We start from the raw sequence: 23,865 nt of genomic DNA on the forward strand, positions 1-23,865 counted from the left end.
AGCTATATGCAGATAATGACTTGTGGCTGCGCCTGGATCCAGATACACTGTCAACAAGACTTAAACTTTTAGCTACCAGTGCTGGAATCTAGGAGAAGGTTTAGACTATGGCTTGAAGAATATGTGATCTGTAAACACCATAAATTGTCAACTATAGGGCCTAGAAATTCATTAAGGCGCTGCCAGCTTTGCGCCCAGTTAACGCCTAAAGGGTGATTTTGCGCCAAAAATGAGTTTGCGCAGATATTCAGCGCAGCGGTATTGGCGGCGGTAGCCGTTAGCGCTGCGCCGGCACCGATGACGTCATCGGTGTGCGCAGTGCCCCGGTTCCGCCCCGAAACCGCGCCGATCCCCATATTTAGTTGCGGCCGCCTCCTCCGAAGCGGCCGCAAACAGCGACCAGAAAACGGGGCCGTCCTGCTGCCTTAGTGGGGCGCTTTAAAGCGGAAGGTGCGGCCGGCCGCTTTTGCAGCGGCCGCCTGCCCACGCCTCCTTCCCTGGCCTCCTCCACCCCCACCCCCCCCCCCCCCCGCGGCATTGCCGGCTGCTTTCCACGAGCCCGGCACTTCTCTGTGGTGCCGGGCTCATTTGCCGGCACTATCCAGCGGCGATCTCCCCGTTGCAGGCAGCTCCCCCTTAAGAGAAGGAGGAGGCCTGCAGTACCGCAGCCTGCTGCTGCGCAGTGCCTGGCGCAGCGGTGCCAAGAGCGCTGATATTCAGTGTCAGCGCACCAAGCGGAGGCGGGCACACCCTGGTATAGCGCCCGCTTCCGAATTGGGGCGCTAACAATGAATATCTGACGATCGCTATAGGCTTCCCGCCCAGCGCTAACTTTTGGGCGCTAGGCAGCTGGCGGGGCCATAGTGAATTTCTAGGCCTAGGTGTATTAGTGAAAGTATGGCACAGAACACGTAATTGCTCAATCTGGCTTTAGCATTGCTCTGTGGAATTCAGGGAATGACCTTTATAAAGATAGGTCTAGTTGCCCCAAGATCTTTTTGAATAAGGGTGGCTCCTACGTCCACAGGTTATCAAGAGATCTCTCTTGGCCAGTTATATCAAAGTAAGTCATATCTATGACAAGATAGCATCTGAATCAGAAATAGGGTAGATCATGCTTGTCTTCCCACTTGAAGATGCTACTTTTAGTTGTTAGTTCTCACAATGGCTTTGCAATTGTAGCAAATAAAATGGCAATAGTGCGTAACCATGCCTAAAGGAATGCAGACTTCTGTCGGGTTACTTGGGGCTTCAGCATTGTGGGTTGCGTTGACTTTCTTCGGGTCAGATGTCATCTTTACTTTGTGAAGACCAGGCCAAAATATCCTCAATGCTCTTTACCAACTTCACACTTCTCATGTGAGTGCAAGACCACTTTCTTGTCGCTTGTGAAGAATTCTACATAGGGGTGTGTCAGGTTCTGCTGAGTGGGTCTATGTAGTTGAATATCATCGCTTATATTCAAGAGCCCTGCAATTCCTTCAATAACTCATTCAATGGTACGATGAAATACTTCTGCTGCCTTTTGTACTGCTTCAAACCAATGTGTATTGCAAATGTTACAGTATAGCAGCTCACTTCGTGGAGCTCTTGCTAGTGACAGCGAGATTGCAGGACTAGTTTTGAGAAAATGGATGATCCATTTACCTCTGTGATAATCTTTTCCAGTTAATCAGTTTTTTGGGTGCTATTGGTTGAAGGAGGCATGCTGGCGATTGTCACTGGGAGAACTCCTGTTCTTCAAATATTGCCATGGGATCTTTAACATCCACTTGAACCACAAGAAGAGACAGCAGGGTATTGGTTTACGCTCTCATCTTTCAGCTTTCTTTCACCTCTGGACTAAGGTTTGAACCCATCCAGGATTGATGGGATCAACATCTTTTTCTGTAAGAGTTCTAAGTTTAATTACTCTTGGGAGTCTTAAACCAGTTCCTTGTGTCATGTGTCCACAATGCAAACAGGCATTAAGTTGCCAGTCTTACTTGGAGAGGCAAAAGGGTTGTTAGTGCAGGTAATGGAAATGCCACACCAATGCAGCACAGAGTTCTCCTCTGAATTCCGGTTGAAGATAATTTGTTCAAAGAGTGTTAAGGAATCTCTACCCTGGAACCAATGCACACACTGTCTGACCTAAGAGTTAAAACTAGTAAAAAATAAATTTAAGACTGACATCAGAAAGTTCTTCTTCACAAATAGAATGATCAACACATGAAACGATCTTCCAGTGGAAGTAAAAACCCTGAAATCATTGAAGAAACAATTAGGTGCTGCAATGGAACGAATATAGGGTCTTGCTGAGTGGATGAATTAAGATGGGCCAAATGGTCTTCCTCATCTGTAATTATCGTGATCTTGTGGCCATCTGCAGGTTTGGAGTCTTGACAGGTGAGGGTATCAGCCCTTTCACGGTTTCCTGTGTGAAAGTTGCTGCTGCTCTGAAAATTTAGCTTCAGTTTTTTAATTAACCAGACAACCCGCCACAGTGACGGTATCAAGGACCCAGCTGTACAGAGGAATCAAACCCGCGTTCCATCTCTCCGTGGCACTCTGCAATGGTGCTCCAATGCTCTCCATCACTCCACCATTCAACCAATGTGTAATTCCTCATCACTAAATAGTTTTGTAGATTAACTGTTGCTAAAGGGCTCTTATTTATAAAAGCAATTGAGGTACTAATTTCCAATGAGTATCTTGAAGGCAATTTAAATATCAATCCTGATGGTACTATATGCAGCAATAGAAGCATTCAAATACAATCTTTTGTGGTGTGTGAGGCATGAATTAGGCATTGTAATTTCTTTAACTTTGAAAATATAATGCTTGTATACTTTATACAGGATATCAGTGCTCAAAGGCCCAGAGATGTTCAATAGTCTTTAGACTTTATGAAGTGAATAAGACATTGTTGCTGAGGATTATAAACATTCAACTATCCCACAAATATCTTTACAGGTTCTTTTTGGTGTTCAGTTATGAAATACAACCAGCATGATGCTAATCACATAAGGACAGTAATGCCACTGCTTATAACTTTAATGGGTGGTCAACTAAATAACCAGCCATGTCACTCATGATTTTTCTTCTTTAGTTAGAAAGGCCTGTGACAACGGTTACAGGTTCCACATATCCTCACTGTAAATAAAAGTCCTAAAGCATGAAACACATGGAGATTTTCAAATACTAGCTGAAACCTGATCTACTCAGTCTACATAGGATTCTCACGCACAAGTAGCTGCCGAATTAGTTATGGAAATCTCTAGTGTTTCTTTTCAATGACAGCACTGGTGATTACATTAATGGATCAACTCATAGTCGCAAACCAAGTTATTTTAGATAATCCTCGACCTTGTACCCCTGAGAAGATTACAAGCATATTTCAGTGGATTAATTGGCCCCGCTACAGGCACACTGCCGGGAAACTAACATTTTGTACTCCAGGAAGTTTTGTGGAATCATTGAATGTTACAGCACAGGAGGAGGCCATTCAGTCCATTTTGCCTGTGCCGGCTCTTTCAAAGGAGCTATCCAATTAGTCCCACTCCCCTGCCCTTTCCCCATAGCCTTGTAAATTTTCTCCTTCAAGTATTTATCCAATTCCCTTATGAAAGTTACTATTGAATCAGCTTCCACCACACTTTCAAGCAGTGCATTCCAGATCACAACAACTCGCTGCGTAAAACAAATTTCACCTCATCTCTGGTTCTTTTGCCAATTACCTTAAATCTTCATCCTTCGGTTACCGACCCATCTGCTACTGGAAACAGTTTCTCCTTATTTACTCTATCAAAACCTTTCATCATTTTGAACACCTCTATCAAATCTCCCCTTAACCTTCCCTGCTCTAAGGAGAACAACCCCAGCTTCGCCAGTCTCTCCACGTAACTAGTCTTTTATCCCTGGTACCATTCTAGTAAATCACGTCTGCACCCTCTCTAAGACTTTGACATTCTTTCTAAAGTGTGGTGCCTAGAATTGGACACAATACTCCAGCTGGGGCCTAACCAGTAATTTATAAAGGTTTAGCATAACTTCCTTGCTTTTGTACTCTAGGCCTCTGTTTATAAAGCCAAGGATCCCAAATGCTTTTTTAACAAACTTCTCAACTTGTTCTGCCACCTTCAAAGATTTGTGTACATACACCCCCAGGTCTCTCGGTTCCTGCATCATCTTTAAAATTGTACCATTTAGTTCATATTGCCTTTCCTCATTCTTCCTACCAAAATATATCACTTCACACTTCTCTGTGTTAAACTGCATCTACCATGTGTCGGCTCAATTCACAATCTGTCTATATCCTCCTGAAGTCTGTTACTATCCTCCTAACTGTTTACGACACATCCAAGTTTCATTTCATCTGCAAACTTTGAAATTGTGCCCTGTATACCCAAGTACAGATCATTAATATATATCAAAAAGAGCAGTGGTCCTAATAGTGACCCCTGGGGAACACCACTGTATACTTCCCTCCAGTATGAAAAATAACTGTTCAATTCTGCCCAGAGAGATTTTATTATATGGAGTGATCTTAATGTAGAACGTTCTGAAGGATTATCATTTTCTCTTTCCATAATACCCATAATAGAATCTGACCCGTGGAATTAATTCATATTCTTATCTTGCTGTTCACTCTGTTTCTTTCTTTTGATGACCTTGTGAACTCATCAGACTTTAAAATCTATGCTTTGTTAGGAGTTTTTATACTACTACTGTTCTGAGTTACCGACAAGGAGACATGGGTTGGAAACTTTCTTGGAGCTAATCCCACACTGCCACCGTAACTTTGCCAGATGTGTGGTGGAAACCCAGTTCACGCTCATCTCAGCAGTTCTTAGCTCCATTGGTCCTGCCGCCAAGATTAGATTTTTGGCTCGCAGCTCCCCATGAGTCCAGTAACCGGGCCTATAACAGAGCTGAGGGAGTTCAGAGAGTCTACTGGCACCAGTGTGCCAGCCAATGAGCTGCACTATGTCAGCCAATGAGCTAGAGGCGGGCAGAACTTACGGCAGGACTCACAGCAAACAATCTATTTTGAGCAAACAAAGGCCTAGAAATTCATATCGTGCAAAATGGGCGGTATCGGATCAGCCGCCCATTAGATGCAGAGCCTGATATTTAGTTCCACTGTAGTCAATGGAACTGAATATCAGGCATTGCGTATAATGGGTGGTGTGGTGTATGTAACTTGTTCCACCTTAAGAGAACTTAAACCTGTTCCACCTTAAGAGATGTACTACTTTCTCTGGCTGCTGTATACGGTAATACCGGTGGTGACCACACCGGTATATAAGTGCTGTGTAGTAATTTGCTGGGTAGTACAGCCCTAACCTCCGAATAGTAAAGACCTATTGAAAAGTTATTCTTGTAGTCTGTGTCAGTAATTGACCTTAAATATAACTGGAACACACAGACTTAACAGTGGCGACAAGTCCGATCTTACCCTGCGGCAGTTTACATCCACGGCAGCTTCGTCCTCAGAACGGGCGTCGAGAAGAGGCATCCACCCTCATCATCCTGCTGAACAGCACGTCGCACGGGAGGCATCGAGGACCCGGAGTGAAGAAGAGAAATTCTGAACTCGAAGCCCCCATCAGCGGCAGACAGCTATCTTCCTTCTACCACGGTGGTGGGTAAGCCAATCAGCGAAAGTCGGCCGCGTTGGCTGTAGCGAAGGGGAGGGAAGACGGAGGAAAGAGGGCGGTGAAATCGACCGCGGCCGGTGAAAAGGGCCGGGCCGCATTCGGGCCGAAAGGCGCAGCGACTGGGGCAGCTGAAGGCGCGAGAGCCGCGGTGAATTCGAATGCAGCGGGTGCACATAACCAGGCTGCAAGAAGGGCTGCGAGGCGCGACGGCAGGGAAGCGCGAATGCCCACGGGAACCGCGGTGGAGTAGAAGCAGCGTCGGGGGAGTTGTTAACCACTGGGGAGGCAAGACCGGCAGCAGCACAGCAATCGCCACTGCAGCCAGCGGGTGAAGAAGACGAGCGCGGGAAAGACCGCCAAGCGCGGGAAGCCGCCATTTTGGAGAAAAAAAAATTTGCAAAGATGCCTAAACATGGGAACATTAATACTTTTGATAGCGACATCGAAGATTGGACCACGTATGTAGAACGCATAGAAGTTTATTGTAGAGCAAATAAGATACCAGATGGGGAGAAAGCACTAACCTTATTAAACTTAATGGGTGCGAAGACATACGGGCAATTGAAACACCTTCTATCACCAGAGAAACCGGCGGATAAGACTTTCGCGGATATTGTTACCGTCCTGAAAAATCATTTAAGTCCCACGCCGCTGATGCTAGCGGAACGATTTAAATTTTACAGCAGAAAGCAGCTGAAAGATGAAAGCAATGCTGAATTTTTAATTGAATTGCGTAAGCTAGCAAAGTACTGTCAGTTTGGAACAGGACTAACAGATGCTCTAAGAGATAAATTTGTGTGTGGATTGTTAAAAGAGACACAAAAGCGACTGCTTGAGGAGAATGAGCTGACGCTTGATAAAGCTGTCGCTATGGCAGCATCGCACGAAGCCGCAGCGAGAGGCACGGCGGTAATGCAGCTACGGTCACCGGAACTCAGCACAAATCAAATGGTCTTGGGTACAGTAAAATGTTATTGTTGTGGAAAGACAACGCACGATCAGAACCAGTGCTGGTTCAAAAATAAGGAATGCAGAAAATGTGGCAGGCTTGGTCACATAGCTAAAGTATGCCGGTCAGGAGAGAAGACCAGCAACAAAAAGTCACCACAGGGAAAGTACAGAAAGGTACACAAGGTGACAGAGAACAGTTCGAACAAACAGAAATCAGATTCAGATGCCAGCAGTAATGAACTGGGTAGCTTAAGAGTACACAACGTTGGTAAGGAAGCAGACCTCCAGACAATTTGGGTCACACTTCAGATAGCAGGAGTGCAGGAGTCCAAGTGAAGATGGAATTGGACACTGGATCGGCATTGACGGTCATGAATAAGAAAGATTACAAAAGGTTATTCCAACATATTCCCCTACGGGATACGGAGATTGTATTGAAAACATACACGGGGCAAAGAGTATACCCCATCGGAAAGATAGAGGTAAAGGTGGTCCACAAGGGCAAAGAAAGCCGAGGAATGGACTTATATGTGCTACCTGAAGGAGGTCCACCACTACTGGGACGGGAGTGGATTAGAAAAATGAATATGGACTGGCATTCCTTAAAAGCACTAACGGTAGATGCCAGGGAAACAGATGTCAAACCTAAACGATTGTCCAGAATATTGGACGATGCTAAAGAGGTGTTCCAGCAGGGACTGGGAACACTGAGAGGAATTACGGCAAACATCAAGATTGAAGAACATGCACAACCAAAATTTTTCAAAGCCAGACCGGTACCCTATGCGATACGACCTGCTGTGGAAGCGGAGCTGGAAGCGCTAGAACGTTCAGGAGTACTGTCTAAGGTAGACTGGAGTGAGTGGGCTACGCCCATTGTTCCCGTGATGAAATGTCCTTCGAGCAACAAGCCGGGAGAACCAGGGAAGGTTCGCATCTGTGGAGATTTCAAGATCACTGTTAATCCGGTGCTTCACACGGTGCAGTATCCGCTTCCGCGGATTGAGGATATCTTCGCTTCATTGTCGGGCGGGAAACACTTCACCAAGATAGACCTGGCGCAGGCGTACTTACAGATGGAAGTTGAGGAAGAGTCACGCCAGTACCTCACGATCAACACGCATAGAGGCTTGTACCGGTATAATAGACTGTTTTTTGGAGTGGCATCGGCTCCAGCAATTTGGCAGAGGGCCATGGAGCAGGTATTACAGGGAATTCCAGGCACACAATGTTACCTGGACGATATTCTGATTACAGGAGATGGTGACGAGGAACACCTCACAAATTTGGAACTGGTGCTCATCAGATTGAAAGAATATGGACTTCGAGTTAATCGGCAGAAATGTGAGTTCTTTCAGAAGCGGATCTCGTACTGTGGCCATGTCATTGACCAGGAGGGACTTCATAAGTCTCCTGACAAGATCGAAGCGGTTGTGAAGGCTCCCGCTCCGGTTAATGTATCTCAGTTGAGGTCGTTCCTAGGATTGATTAACTATTACCATAAGTTTCTGCCAAATTTATCCACGGTACTGCACCCGCTGAACGCTCTTTTGCAGAAGGGAGTACCATGGGAGTGGAGCGAGGACTGTAAGAAGGCCTTTCGCAAAAGCAAGGAATTGATAACCTCAGAGGAAGTGTTGGCTCACTTCAACCCAACACTGCCTATTCGTTTGGCTTGTGATGCTTCTCCATATGGTATTGGGGCAGTACTCTCACACAAGTTGCCAAATGGCACGGAGAGGCCAGTCGCATTCGCATCCAGATCATTGACCTCCGCTGAGCGCAACTATGCTCAGATAGATAGGGAGGCTCTCAGCCTTGTGTGGGGAGTAAAGAAGTTTAATCATTACCTGCAGGGCCAAAAGTTTACGCTTCTGACAGACCATCAGCCGTTGGTATCCATTTTTAACCCTAAGAAGGGTGTGTCGGTGATGACAGCACAGAGACTCCAGAGATGGTCCCTTTTCCTAGGGGCACATCAATATCAGATAGAATTCAAAGGTACAAAGCAGCATGGTAATGCTGATGGGCTGTCGCGCCTGCCACTACCTGAAGAAGAGGAGACAACGAAGGTTGACCCTGTTGAGTTATTTCACTCAACCATCATCGAGTGTTTACCAGTCACCAATGCAAGTATTGAAAGAGAAACCAGGAACGACCCGACACTGTCCCGAGTCTACGAGGTGACAGTGAAGGGATGGCCAGCACATGGTGATTCTCTGTTACCGGCATTCTCGGCAAGACGAGACCAGCTGTCCGTCTGTCAAGGAACATTGATGTATGGAACGAGAGTGATTATTCCTCCTAAGTTAAGGGAAAGAGTTCTAAAGGAACTGCATGAAGGTCATCTGGGGGGAGTCAAGATGAAAAGCCTTGCTAGGGCTTATGTGTGGTGGCCGGGTATCGACCAACAGATAGAGGAGCTGACGAAAAGCTGCTCAGGGTGCCAAAAAGTGCAAAATGCACCTCCGATTGCACCGCTGCATCCATGGGAATGGCCTTCAGCCCCATGGCAATGCGTACATATTGACTTTGCTGGTCCATTCATGGACTCCATGTTTCTAATTGCGGTGGATGCACATTCTAAATGGCCAGAAGTGATCAAGATGACTACCACTACTTCAGAAAAGACAATTGCGGTGTTAAGAACGATATTCGCAAGGAATGGATTGCCAGAACAAATATGTTCCGACAACGGACCACAGTTCGTGTCAGAAGAATTCCAAAAATTCTTAAAGAAGAATGGGGTGAAACATTATACCTCTGCCCCGTATCATCCGCTACAAATGGGTTGGCCGAGAGATTTGTACAAACATTCAAAAAGGCAATAAAGGCCATGATCGAAGATCAGATTCCACTACAACATAAGGTGGACAAGTTTCTACTGGCATATCGAAACGCCGCTCATGCAGTGACAAACCAAAGTCCTGCCATGATGTTTTATAACAGGAGGTTGCAGTCCAGGTTGGACTTGTTAAAACCAAATGTGCGGAGGGAAGTTGAAAACAAACAGTTCCAGCATATAAATAACAAGACCACTCGGAGTTTCGAGGTAGGACAACCAGTGTTGGCCAGGGACTATGGAAACGAGAAATGGCAATCCGGAACAATTCGGGCCAGACAAGGACCCCTGATGTACACGGTAGATGTTGGTAAAAATGTAATACGGTGTCATGCTGACCAACTGGTAGAATCGAGAACAAGGGTCGAACCCATGGTTACGACAGAGACAACCGTGGAAGAAGTTAGTGAACCTGAAGCATCTACCTCGGCAGTGAATGTACCTGATGATGATGTCCAAGACATAAGAGATCAACTAGAGGAGTCACCTCAGCAACAAGAATCAGAGACCCCTGAAAGGCGTTATCCAACTCGAATCAGGAGGCCTCCTGAGAGACTGAACCTTTGAACTGTTTCTACATGAAGTTGTATATGTATATATGTTATTATGTTATGTTAAATGGGGATATAACTGTTAAGCTAAAAAGGGAGGATTGTGGTGTATGTAACTTGTTCCACCTTAAGAGAACTTAAACCTGTTCCACCTTAAGAGATGTACTACTTTCTCTGGCTGCTGTATACGGTAATACCGGTGGTGACCACACCGGTATATAAGTGCTGTGTAGTAATTTGCTGGGTAGTACAGCCCTAACCTCCGAATAGTAAAGACCTATTGAAAAGTTATTCTTGTAGTCTGTGTCAGTAATTGACCTTAAATATAACTGGAACACACAGACTTAACAGGTGGCTGATCTGATATCGCCCGTTTTGCGCTACCATCCAAGACGAATTTCTAGGCCAAAGTCTATTTCCTCAACAGAGTTCATTTAAACAGCGGACTACAGAGTCTATTTAAAAAGCGTCTCTACAAACTAGAGGAAGCAGAACTCATGACCCAAACTACAGCAACATCTCCCAATGAAAGCAGGATTATTTCTCCAGCAAAATGCGGTGAGCGGAGGATGGTTACATAACGCAAATTATGTGTGTAAAATCGATCTCAGTCACTTACAGCAGTGCGGTCTCTAGGTGTGATTGAAGGGAGAATTACCCAATCATCTCCATTCTGGCTAGGTATAGTGGTGTCACTATATGCAGCAGAGGGAATTACCCAGAAATATTTCCCCAACACAAAACACGGGCCTCCCAGTTACAGAGGTAAGCATTAGAGATAGTGTGTGCTCACCTCCAGCAATCCTGCCCGCAGCCTCTGCAATGCAATTCTCTTTAAGATCACAGACAGAATCTGTCTATCTAAACATGCTCCTCGACAGCACACAAGGAAGTGATCAAACTGCCTTCAGTGTTCATCTCACCATACGAACATACAAAACTGACGGGCAGGAAAAGACCAGCTGGTCCATCAAGCCTGCCCCACACTCATTATGGCCAGAGCATCCTGACTAAGCACTTCCTTCCTCCATCCCTCTGCTCCCCACCACCCCGCTCATCCCCCCTGCCCCCATCCCCGCAGCCATGCAATCATATTTGGCGGCAAGGGAATGTTTTTGACCCGCGCTGTCTCAGGTCCAATGGCTGGGATCATGGGGGAAGCAAGCACATCACTCGTGCATTGCCAACTAATCCAGCTAAGAAGACACTGAAGTGCTCTTGCAGAGTTGGCATGGGCTTGACAGGCCGAATGGCCTCCTTCTGTGCTGTAACCATTCTATGATTCTAAGTCCAGTGTGAAATGGAGAACATCTAGTGGGACAATCCCAATTCTAATGTTCTTTATTTTAAACCATGAAGAAACTAGAGATAGGTGGTACCAATCATTAAATATAAACCCATTTTCCAATTTTATGCAAAAATGGTTTTACTTTACATTCATTGCTAAGATTTTGTATGCAAGAATTTTATCTTATTGCTTTTGTAATTTACCTTGGCATCATGCTGCTGGTGATGTTTGAGGCTGGTGCGGGAGTAGTCGTTAACAACATCAGTCAGCAGTGGGAACTCTCAGCTTTCTGCCAGGGTACATTATTAAAGCAATAAGATAAAATTCTTGCATACAAAATCTTAGCAATGAATGTAAAGTAAAACCACTTTTGAATAAAATTGGAAAATGAGTTTATATTTAATGATTGGTGCCACCTATCTCTAGTTTCTTCATGGTTTATAATAAGCAACATTAGGATTGGGATTGTCCCACCAGATGTTCTCAATTTCACACTGGACTTAGAATCATAGAATGGTTACAGCACAGAAGGAGGCCATTCGGCCAGTCAAGCCCGTGCCAACTCTGCAAGAGCACTTCAGCTAGTCCCACTCCCCTGCCCTTTCCCCATAGCCCTTCAAGTTTTTTTCCTTCAGGTACTTATCCAATTCCCTTTTGAAAGCCATGATTGAATCTGCCTCCACCACCCTCCCAGGCAGTGCATTCCAGATCCTAACCACTCACTGCGTAAAAACGTTTTTCCTCATGTCACCTTTGGTTCTTCTGCCAATCACCTTAAATCTGTGTCCTCTGGTTCTCAATCCTTCTGCCAATGGGAACAATTTCTATCTATCTACTCTGTCTTGGTCCCTCATGATTTTGAACACCTCTATCAAATCTCTCAACCTTCTCTGCGCTAAGGGGAACAACCCCAGCTTCTCCAGTCTATCCACGTAACTGAAGTCCCTCATCCCTGGAACCATTCTTGTAAATCTTTTCTGCACCCTCTCTAAGGCCTTCACATCCTTCCTAATGTGCGGTGCCCAGAATTGGACACAATACTGCAGTTGAGGCCGAACCAGTGTTTTATAGAGGTTCATCATAACTTCCTTGCTTTTGTACTCTATGCCTCTATTTATGAAGCCCAGGATCCCATATGCTTTTTTAACCATGTTCTCAACCTGCCCTGCCACCTATAGTGATTTGTGTACATATACCCCCAGGTCTCTGTTCATGCACCCCCTTTAGGATTGTACCCTTTAGTTTATATTGCCTCTCCTCGTTCTTCCTACCAAAATGTATCACTTCACACTTCCTGCGGTAAATTTCATCTGCCACGTGTCCGCCCATTCCACCAGCCTGTCTATGTCTTCTTGAAGTCTATCACTATCCTTCTCACTGTTCACTATACTTCCAAGTTGTGTGCCATCTGCAAATTTGAAATTGTGCGCTGTACACCCAAGTCAAAGGCATTAATATATATTAAGAAAAGCAGTGCTCCGAGTGCCGACCACTGGGGAACACCACTGTATACCTTCCTCCAGTCCGAAAAACAACCGTTCACCACTACTCTCAATTTTGTATCCATGCTGCCACTATCCCTTTTATTCCATGGGCTTCAACTTTGCTGGCAAGCCTATTATGTGGCACTTTATCAAACACCTTTTGGAAGTCCTTGTACACCACATCAACCGCATTGCCCTCGTCAACCCTTACTGTTACCTCATTAAAAAACTCAATCAAGTTAGTTAAACACGATTTGCCTTTAACAAATCCGTGCTGGCTTTCCTTGATTAATTCACACTTGTCCAAGTGACTGTTAATTTTGTCCCAGATTATCATTTCTAAAAGCGTCCCCACTACCAAGGTTAAACTGACTGGCCTGTAGTTGCTGGGTTTATCCTTACACACTTTTTTGTAGAAGGGTGTAACATTTGCAATTCTCCAGTCCTCTGGCACAAGCCCCGTATCTTAAGGAGGATTGGAAGATTATAGCCAGTACCTCCGCAATTTCCACCTTTACTTCCCTCAGCATCCTCGGATGCATCCTATCCAGTCCTGGTGACTTATCTACTTTAAGTACAGCCAGCCTTTCTAGTACCTACTCTTTATCAATTTTCATCCCATCCAGTATCTCAACTACCTCCTCTTTCACTATGACTTTGGCAGCATCTTCTTCCTTGGTAAAGACAGATGCAAAGTACTCATTTAGTACCTCAGCTATGCCCTCTGCCTCCATGCATAGGTCTCCTTTTTGGTCCCTAATCGGCCCCACCCCTCCTCTTACTACCCACTTACTATTTATATGCCTATAGAAGACTTTTGGATTCCCTTTTATGTTAGCTGCCAATCTATACTCATACTCTCTCTTTGCCCCTCTTATTTCCTTTTTCACTTCCCCTCTGAACTTTCTATATTCAGCCTCGTTCTAACTTGTATTCTCAACCTGACATCTGTCATACGCCCCCTTTTTCTGCTTCATCTTACTCTCTATCTCTTTCATCATCCAGGGAGCTCTGGCTTTGGTTGCATTACCTTTCCCCCTCGTGGGAATGTACCCCGACTGTACCTGAACCATCTCCTCTTTAAAGGCAGCCCATTGTTCGATTACAGCTTTGCCTGTCAATCTTTGATTCCAATTTACCCGGGCCAGATCCATTCTCAACCCACTGAAATTGGCACTCCTCCAATTAAATATTTTTACTCTAGATTGCTCCCTGTCCTTTTCCATAGCTAATCTAAGCCTTATGATACTGTGATCACTGTTCCTTAATGTGCCCCTACTGACACTTGGCCTACTTGACCCACCTCATTCCCCAGAACCAGATCCAGCAATGCCTCCTTCTTCATTGGGCCAGAAATGCACTGAGTAAGAAAGTTCTCCTGAACACACATACAAGGAAGTTCGCTCGCTTATAGTGTGATCTGATTACTGAGTCAAAAATGTACTTGTAAGTTTATCGATACCCAATGGCAGTAACTATATCACACAAAGACACTCCATCCATAGCTAGGTATTTTTATCAGCTGCTTCAGTAAGTCCTGAATCACATAAACTAAAATGTGTAACACAGCATCACATAGAACCTACAGCACAGAAACAGGCCATTCGGCCCAACTGGTCCATGCTGGTGTTTATACTCCACATGAGCCTCCTCCCACCCTTCTTCATTGCACCCGATCAGCATTCTATTCCTTTCTCCCTCATGCACTTATCTAGCTTCCCCTTTATCACGAAACATTATTGGGGTTAAGTTGTATTATGCTATATTGGCAGATTAATGTTTAAACGTCCTCTGTCTAATATTTTAACAAGGATGTCATGTTTTAGGATGGGTTGCTGGCAGCTCTACACTAGTTCAAGTGCCAGAAATTTGCATTTGGAGCCCCTTGGGTTTTAATAGCAGCAGAAATTTCACCTTTAAACAAAATGTGGCCCAAAGCAAACCCAGTCTTTCAGCCCTGAATTTCTAAATTCACCGTTTAGAGTGAGAAATGAGAATCAAACAAGTTACAATGATCAAAAGCTAGTTTCTGGCCATGCCATCAAGTTTCAGGTTATTAAATGCTCCCACTGTTCCCAACTCTTTCCGCTTACACAGAAGAGACTCATGCATCTTCGAGCAGTACCTAACATTCTCATATAATTGCACAATACTGCGGATGCTGGAAATCTGAAATAACAACAGAAAATGCTGGAAATACTCAGCAGGCCAGGCAGCATCCGTGGAGAGAGAAACAGAGTTAACGTTTTAGGTCTGGGACCCTTCATCAGAACTGGAAAAAGCTGGAGATATAACAGATATTAAGCAGGTGCAGAGACGGGAGGGGGGGGGGAGGGGAGGAAGGAGTAGAAAGAACATCCTGTACTTTTGTGAGAGGCAGGAAAGATAAAATGTTGCAAATGGGAATGGCAAAAATCATCCTGCATGAAAAATGGGGGCAGGGATAATTATCTGAAATTGTTGAACTCAATGTTGAGTCCGGCAGGCTGCAAAGTGCCCAATCGAAAGATGAGGTGCTGTTCCTCGAGCTTACGTTGAGCTTCATTGGAACAATGCAATAGCCCAAGGACAGAGAGATTGGGACTGGGGGTTGGGAGACTGGGATTGGGACTGGGGGGAGATTGGGATTGGATTGGGGGGTTGGGATTGGGACTGGATGGATTGGGATTGGGACAGGGGGAGATTGGGATTGGGACTTGGGGGGTTGGGATTGGGACGGGGAGATTGGGATTGGAATTGGGGGGGAGCTTGGGATTGGGACTGTGGGGAGCTTGGGATTGGGACTGGGGGGAGATTGGGATTGGGACTGGGACTCGAGGGGAGATTCGGATTGGGATGGAGGGGAGATTGGGATTGGAGTTGAGGGGGAGGTTGGGATTGGGATTGGGTTGGGGGAAATTGGGATTGGGACTGGGGGAGATTGGGATTGGGACGGGGGGATATTGAGATTGGGACGAGATTGGGATTGGGACTGGGGGGAGATTGGGACAGGTGGGGTGATTGGGATTGGGACTGGGTGGATTGGGATTGGAATTGGGGGAGAGATTGGGATTGGGACTAGGTGGTCAGGAGATTGGGACTGGGACTGGGGGTGGTAGATTAGGATTGGGACCTGGGGGAGAGATTGGAATTTGGACTGGGGAGAGAGATTGGAATTGGGACTGGGGAGAGAGATTGAGACTGGGGGGCAGGAGATTGGGACTGGGGGTCGGAGGGATTGGGGCTTGGGCGGGAGTGGAGAGAGGAATCTGGTGGGCATGTGGCCCAGGATTTTCTACAGAGCCGGTAGCAGCAGCAGCCATTACGTGGTGAGTGGGAGCGGCACTGGGAGTGGAACAGCCAGTAAAGGGGTGAATGAAACCTGGAGACCTTACTTTGGGTAAATAGTATGAGATTGTTTTCACTGGTGGGCAAATGAGGGACAAAGGGATGCCACTTGCTCCACCTACTTTTTCACTCATTTTTCAGAAATATACACAGGACCCTTCTTTACATATGTAAATTGATTCAACGTTGATTTCAGGCAGCCGCCAGGTCCACCTCAAGACAGTGAGGACCAATATGGCGGTGGTCCTGACACTTATGCAGATTAGGTGCAGGACTTCATGCCCAGGAATTGGTATACATTGCGTCTGTTTTACGCCCAAAACCCAGGTGAAACACATGCCAATTCCTACCCACCAAATAACTTCTGCTAAAAGTGGCCCACGCCAAGTGCCAGGATGTCAGATCAGGCCCACCATGTAAATTGAGTTTGACACCCCTGGTCCATAGGCTAGAAAGAAGGCCACTTTAAGAGGAATCTCACAAAGGTACATGAAATATTAAAGAGACACGGCTGACTCAAAATATTACGTTGAAATAAACCAGGAGAGTACAACCAGTGAACATAAACTTAAATTAGTAAAAAGTCAATTTAAAATTTATTTTAGGAAGAACTACTTTACTCAAAGGAATGATAAGTTCCTGGAATAAATTGCCAGCCGGGATAGTGGAGGCAAAATATTAGGCATGTTCAAAATATGTCTGGATGCTATAATAGGAGAGATAAGCTGGAGGGCCATATAGCATTTCCTTGTCCTGAATTTTCTTAGAAGGTGCAGTTGCTCCTCTCCTGGCCTTGAGTATTATGGTCTCAGTGATCTGGAAGTTGATCAAATGCCATAGGCTTGGGCTAGTGCTATGTGGGCTATCTCTAGCATCAGGTTTTGTCTGAGGACGGATTTGGGGATGTTTTGGATAAATGGGGTTATCTAGCATCTTCCAGGGCCTTCCATGATGTTGCCACAGATATGGATGTTATTTCATCAACCCTGCTTTAGCCAAGTTACCTATTTTTGCCAAGCTCTCACAATCCTCTCTTGCAAGTCAATAACTTGGCCTATTGTGTTGCTATTCTCTCATCACCATGAGAAACATGTGAGGTGAGTGACTATGGCAAAACGGTACAAAATTCCTCCCAACTGGTCCCGCTATTCTTCTGCCTCTATAAATAATCAAGTGAAATTCCAGGACATCACTCTACATCATTCAACTCTGACAAATTCCATTGCACCGATGGCCTGGGCAGTAGGCTGGAGCCACAATATTCCAGCAACTATCTGATTAGCTGGGCTCAATTCTCCTCTGTGATCCCACCTGAAATAGGGCGGGATAGCGGCGGAGAATGAGGCAAAAAAAATAATTGGGCAGTAAGACCTACTGCCGTCTCACTGCCCCGATCTCAGTTTCAGTCCCACTGGGACCACTGTGGCCACCAACCTCCTCCCCACCCACCACATGTAATGTCAACAAGAGGGTGGGTGGCTCTTGGGTCCCCGGCCCATTCCCTCCTGTCTGACCGCGGCTTTCCTGCACCAGATGGAAGGTGACGGTAGGCCTGGGGTAACAGCAGTAGTGGCACCAAGGTCAGGGAATGGAAGGAGAGGGTCTAAAAGAAAAGGCCCCTTCACCCTCCACATGGCCTCTTCAAATGCCTGGCTTTCTCTTCTGGTGCTGCAGTACTGTGAAGATTTTGCGGCCAATGACTGGCGAGCTCATTCTTGGCAACGCGAATCCCGCTGGAAGCCTATCGTGCATATTCAATGTCCCTTGACCCAAGAGGAATGGATCAGAGTCATGCAGAGTCGGAGGACGGAATGAGATCTCACTCCACCGCTACTCCGCTCTGAACAGGAGAATCCAGCCCACTATGTCTACATTTAATACAGTCCGTTCCTGATCAGATATTCATCAGAATCATTATTAAAGGAGTTAATCAACAAAAGATAGGATTTACTAGTCTGAATTGGGAATCAATTCCCCACATTTAATAATCTCTCTTTTTGAAATCAGAGTATCCAAAATTGCACAATGTGGTAGCGTTTACTAATTCACGTTCCCAATACAGAGCTTCATACAATGTGAGCACATATCAGGAATTCGGACCCAGGGATCATACAGACCCTACAAGAATTTTCCGTCATTACTGGTCACTATCTCCAAGCCCAAACTCCCCACAAGTGCTCCAGTTGTGTGAAGCTCTCTACAAGAAGTCTGAATATGTAAAATCTACCCTAAATATATCAAATATGACCCATCAAATCATAGAAAAGGACAATATTAGCTGCACAATCGAAGAAACAGACTTAGAAGTTACTGGTTTATGAAAAATCCTCCTGTCTCTGCGCTCCTCCAATTCTGGCCTCTGGCGCATCCCCGAATTTCTTCGCTCCTCCATTGGCGGCCGTATCTTCAAATGCCTAGGCCCTAAGTTCTAGAATTCCCTCCCGAAACCTCTCTGCCTCTCTATCTCTCTCTCCTGCTTTAAGACGCTCCTTATGAACCTACCTCTCACCTGTCCTAATATCTCCTTATGTGGCTCGGTGTCAAATTTTGTTTGAGAATCGCTCCTGTGAAGCGCCTTGGGGCGTTTTACTACGTCAAAGACACTATATAAATGCAAGTTGTTGTTACATTTCGCAACCTATACAAGAGATTTTCAAAGATAATCTAGTGGTGTAGGCAGATTCATTACAATTCTCACCCTATAGAAAGTGAAAAGTGTAGAGATAGGTACTGTGTTACTGGAGTCTGGTAGTACTTTATAAATAAAATGCTGGATTTTCCAAGATTGTGGTTTTTTTGAGCAGAGGTCAGGAAAGCTTACATTATTAACATGAGATTGCCTAAAGTGCAACACAACCTTTCTTGGCTGCATTGACAGTCAGTGATGCTGCCAGTTTCCGCAGTTTGATTACTGTGCAGATCCCAGAGGTCTCCCAGTCAGGAAATGCTTCCAACATCTTAAGCAGATCCAAAGTAAAGAGCTCCTTGTTCTCTTATACTGATCCACACTTGTTATTGTTATAGCTTATGTACACGGAGAAGAATGTGGAATTTAATCGCTCCCTTTGCAGTAATCTAGTCTTAGATATGATTCAAACTTTGAACCACAAAGAATGTTTTGGCCACTAGTACCACCTCTGAACAATCACATACAAGAAAAGCAGTTAAATCAAATTTAGTTGCTACTGGAAAAAAAATATTCTGGCAGATTGGTTGGAAGATAAAGGCAGTTAAAGAGTCAGCTACTTACTGGAGGGCCAGCAAGGCCAGGTTCTCCCAAATCACCAATAGGTCCCTGTTCACCCTGTTGTAATCACAGAAAAGAAAAAGGCACTTTAAATTCGATGACACTATGAATTAACTTTTTATTTCACAGTTTTACACTGGTTTATGTTGGGACAGTTGGACAGTTTGCTTACAAGGCATTTTTAGAAACATAAATTGATACAATGCAGTAAATTTTACTAATTCGTGCTCCCGATGCTGAACCTCACCTGCCAGCATCACATATCAGGAACTCACGGGTTCCCAGACAGCACCATCATTCTCTGGACAAAATGCGGCCCCTAGGCAGTCAAGGCTCTGTTTGTAGAGTTGCATATACTGGAAAAGCGGAATTACACACTAGATCATGTCATTGTTGAAGCTCCTATCCCTGTCATCATTTTTAAAACTTTGTTAATTTCCCCATTGTTACTTCTAGTTTTTTGACCTGTTTCTCTTCCTGTATAGGTTGCCCGTCAGCATCATACAGCCAGAAAGACAAGGTGATTGGAGCTATAGACTTCAAACTGTACAGCAAAAAGGACGAATATGATTTGGTTGGGATTACGGAAACGTGGCTCAAGGATGGCCAAAGCTGGGAACTCAACATCCAGGGGTATTCGATATTCAGGAAAGATAGGCAAAAAGGAAAGGGAGGTGGAGTAGCATTACTGGTTAAAGAAGGGATTAACACATTTGTAATGAAGGACATTAGCTCTGATGATGTGGAATCTGTATGGGTAGAATTGAGAAATACTAAGGGGAAGAAAACGTTAGTGGGAGTGGTATATAGACCTCCAAACAGTAAGGCGGAGGTTGGGGATGGCATTAAAAGGGAAATTAAAGAAGCGTGCAATAAGGGCACAGCAGTCATCATGGGTGACTTTAATCTACATATAGATTGGGCTAACCAAATTAGTAACAATACTGTGGAGGAGGAATTCCTGGAGTGTTTACGGGATGGTTTCCTGGACCAATATGTCGAGGAACCAACAAGAGATCAGGCCATCTTAGACTGGGTATTATGTAACGAGAAAGGATTAATTAGCAATCTTGCTGTATGAGGCCCCTTGGGTCGAAGCGATCATAATATGATCGAATTCTTCATTAAGATGGAGAATGAAATAGTTGACTCAGAGACTAGGGTCCTCAATTTAAATAAAGGAAACTACGATGGTCTGAGGAGCGAGTTGGGTAGGATTGATTGGGGAATGTCACTCAAAGGGTTGACGGTGGATAGGCAATGGCAAATATTCAAAGACCGCATGGATGAACTACAGAATTTGTTGATCCCAGTTTGGCATAAAAATAAAACAAAAAAGGTGACTCAACCGTGGCTAACAAGGGAAATTAGGGATAGCATAAGGTCCAAGGAGAGAACATATAAATTGGCCAGAAAAAGCAATAATCCTGAGGATTGGGAGCAGTTTAGGATTCAACAAAGGAGGACAAAGGGATTAATTAAGAAAGGTAAAATAGAATATGAGAGTAAGCTTTCAGGGAACATAAAAACTGACTGTGAAAGCTTTTATAGATATGTGAAGAGAAAAAGATTGGCGAAGTCAAGCATAGGTCCCTTGCAGTCAGAACCAGGGAATTTATAATGGGGAAAAAAGAAATGGCAGACCAACTAAATACATATTTTGGTTCTGTCTTCACAAAGGAGGACACAAATAACCTCCATGAGATGCCGGGGAACATAGGGTCTGATGAAAGGGAGGAACTGAAAGAAATCAGTATTTGTAGGGAAATGGTGTTAGGAAAATTGATGGGACTGAAGGCCGATAAATCCCCAGGGCCTGATAATCTACATCCTAGGGTACTTAAGGAAGTGGCCCTGGAAATAGTAGATGCATTGCTGGTCATCTTCCAGAACTTGATAGACTCTGGAACAGTACCCATGGATTGGAGGGTAGCTAATGTTACCCCACTATTCAAAAAAGGTGGTAGAGAAAAAGCCTGACATCAGTAGTGGGGAAAATGCTAGAGTCCGTTATACAAGATGTAATAGCAGAGCACTTGGAAAGCAGTGACAGGATCGGACAAAGTCAACATAGATTTACAAAAGGTAAATCATGCTTGACTAATCTACTGGAATTTTTTGAAGATGTAACTGGTAAAATAGATAAGGGAGAACCAGTGGATGTGGTGTATTTGGACTTTCAGAATGCTTTCGATAAGGTCCCGCATAAGAGATTAGCGTGCAAAATTAAGGCACATGGGATTGGGGGCAAGGTATTGACTTGGATAGAGAACTGGTTGGCGGACAGAAAGCAAAGAGTTGGAATAAGCGGGTCGTTTTCCGAGTGGCAGGCAGTGACTAGTGGGGTACCACAAGGATCGGTCCTAGGACCCCAGCTGTTCACAATATATATTAATGATCTGGAGGAGGGAATTGGATGTAATATCTCCAAATTTGCAGACGACACAAAGCTGGGTGGGAGGGTATGCTGTGAGGAGGATGTCGTGAAACTCCAGTACGATTTGGACAGGTTGGGTGATTGGGCAGAAACATGGCAGATGCACTATAATGTGGATAAATGTGAGGTTATCCACTTTGGTGGCAAAAACAGGAAGGCAGATTATTATTTGAATGGCAATAGATTGGGAGAAGGGGAAGTGCAAAGAGACCTGGGTGTTCGCTGAAGGTAAGCATGTAGGTGCAGCAGGCAGTTAAGAAGGCAAATGGTATGTTGGCCTTCGTAGCAAGAGGGTTCGAGTACAGGAACAAGGATGTATTGCTGCAGTTGTACAGGGCCTTAGTGAGACCGCACCTTGAGTATTGTGTGCAGTTTTGGTCGCCTTATCTGAGGAAGGACGTTCTGGCCATGGAAGGAGTGCAGCGAAGATTCACCAGGCTGATACCTGGGATGGCAGGAATGACGTATGAGGAGAAATTGTGTCGATTGGGCTTATGCTCACTGGAGTTTAGAAGATTGAGAGGGGATCTCATCGAAACCTATAAAATTCTGTTAGGCCTGGACAGACTAGATGCAGGAAGGATGTTTCTGATGGCCGGGGAGTCCAGAACCAGGGGTTATAGTCTAAGGATAAGGGGTAAGCCATTTAGGACTGAAATGAGGAGGAATTTCTTCACCCAGAGAGTGGTGAACCTGTGGAATTCACTGCCACAGAGGGCGGTGGAGGCCAGTTCATTAAATATATTCAAGAAGGAGTTGGATATATTTCTTAAGGCTAAAGGGATCAAGGGATATGGGGAGAAGGCAGGGACAGGGTACTGAATTTGGATGATCAACCATGATCTCACTGAATGGCGGAGCAGGCTCGAAGGGCCGAATGGCCTACTCCTGCTCCTATCTTCTATGTTTCTATGTTTCTGTGACAAGTTAAGTAACAATTTCATCTCAAACCACATGGTGTCAGTCATGGCTCAGTTGGTAGCACCCTTGCCTCTGACTTCAGAAGGTTGTGGGTTCAGATCCTGTGCCAGAGACTTAAGCTCAAAAATCTAGGCTGACACTTCAGTGCAATACTGAGGGAGTGCTGCACTGTCAAACGGTGCTGTCTTTCAGATGAGATGTTAAACCGAGGCCCTGTCTGCCTTCTCTGGTGGATGTAAAAGATCCCATGGCACTATTTTGAAGAAGAGCAGGGAAGTCACTGTGGGAGTACCTTCACCACAAGGACTGCAGCGATTCAAGAAGGCGGCTCATCACCACCTTCTCAAGGGCAACTAGGGATGGGCAATAAATGCTGGCCTTGCCAGCAATGCCCACATCCCGTGAATGAATAAAAAAAGGTAATAACATTATTATTTAATTTTATAAGTTTCCTTTATTTTATGGTTTAGTTCATTATTAAAAAGCGGGGAGGGGGGGGCACTTTGTTTGTTTTTTTGTTTGATGACACTGGGGCAACCCAGGGTCTCCTTATTGGTTTTAGTAGAAAAGGCATATTACTTAACCTGGCAGCTGGCCATGACTGAAGTCAATGAAATAACCAAGAACAAAATTGACTAGCTTGGACCTAAAGAAAACGTGGATTTACACTGCTGCTTTAAGGCGGGACCAGGATGGCGAACTGGGTCATGCAATTGTTTAAACACTGGCTTTTCACCTCTGGCACCAGGCTCAAATCTAGCCCAGATTGATGAGATACAACATCTCCTCTGGCTGACGGCTGTAAGCGACCTATGTAAAATGAGTTTGGAGCTGATAGCACAGATACCTTTAAGGGGAGGTTTGATGCACACATGAGGGAGGAGGAAAGAGCGGGATATGGGGACATGGTAAGAAAATTAATTAGAGTGGGAGGAGGCTCACGTGGACTATAAACTCCAGCATAGAGCAGTTGGGCCGAATGGCCTGTTTCTGCGGTATACTTTCTATATAATTCTATGTAGTCTCAATCCAGTCCTTGCTGAGCATGAGGGAAAAACTGTCCCTAATTCTACAGAGAGATGACAGGATGGCTTGTGTGTGGGAAATGGAAAAAGTGTTGTACTGATGCAGTGGGGGAATGCTCTCCTGAAGTTAGGACTGAGGCTTGTTGTTGG

General features: G+C 45.0%; 1 protein-coding gene across 1 annotated transcript in view; it reads right to left on the reverse strand.

Moving 5' to 3' along the window:
• Positions 1-23,865, reverse strand: part of col9a1b (collagen, type IX, alpha 1b) — a 205,416-nt gene that overhangs the window by 56,721 nt on the left and 124,830 nt on the right. The window contains exon 23 of the mRNA XM_085998169.1: positions 19,336-19,389. Coding sequence (XP_085854295.1) covers positions 19,336-19,389 — 54 coding nt within the window. The remainder of the gene's footprint in view (positions 1-19,335; positions 19,390-23,865) is intronic.

The sequence above is a fragment of the Somniosus microcephalus genome, chromosome 9, assembly GCF_052327205.1.
Source record: "Somniosus microcephalus isolate GS21.2 chromosome 9, FLI_Smic_1.0, whole genome shotgun sequence".
Lineage (NCBI taxonomy): Eukaryota > Metazoa > Chordata > Chondrichthyes > Squaliformes > Somniosidae > Somniosus > Somniosus microcephalus.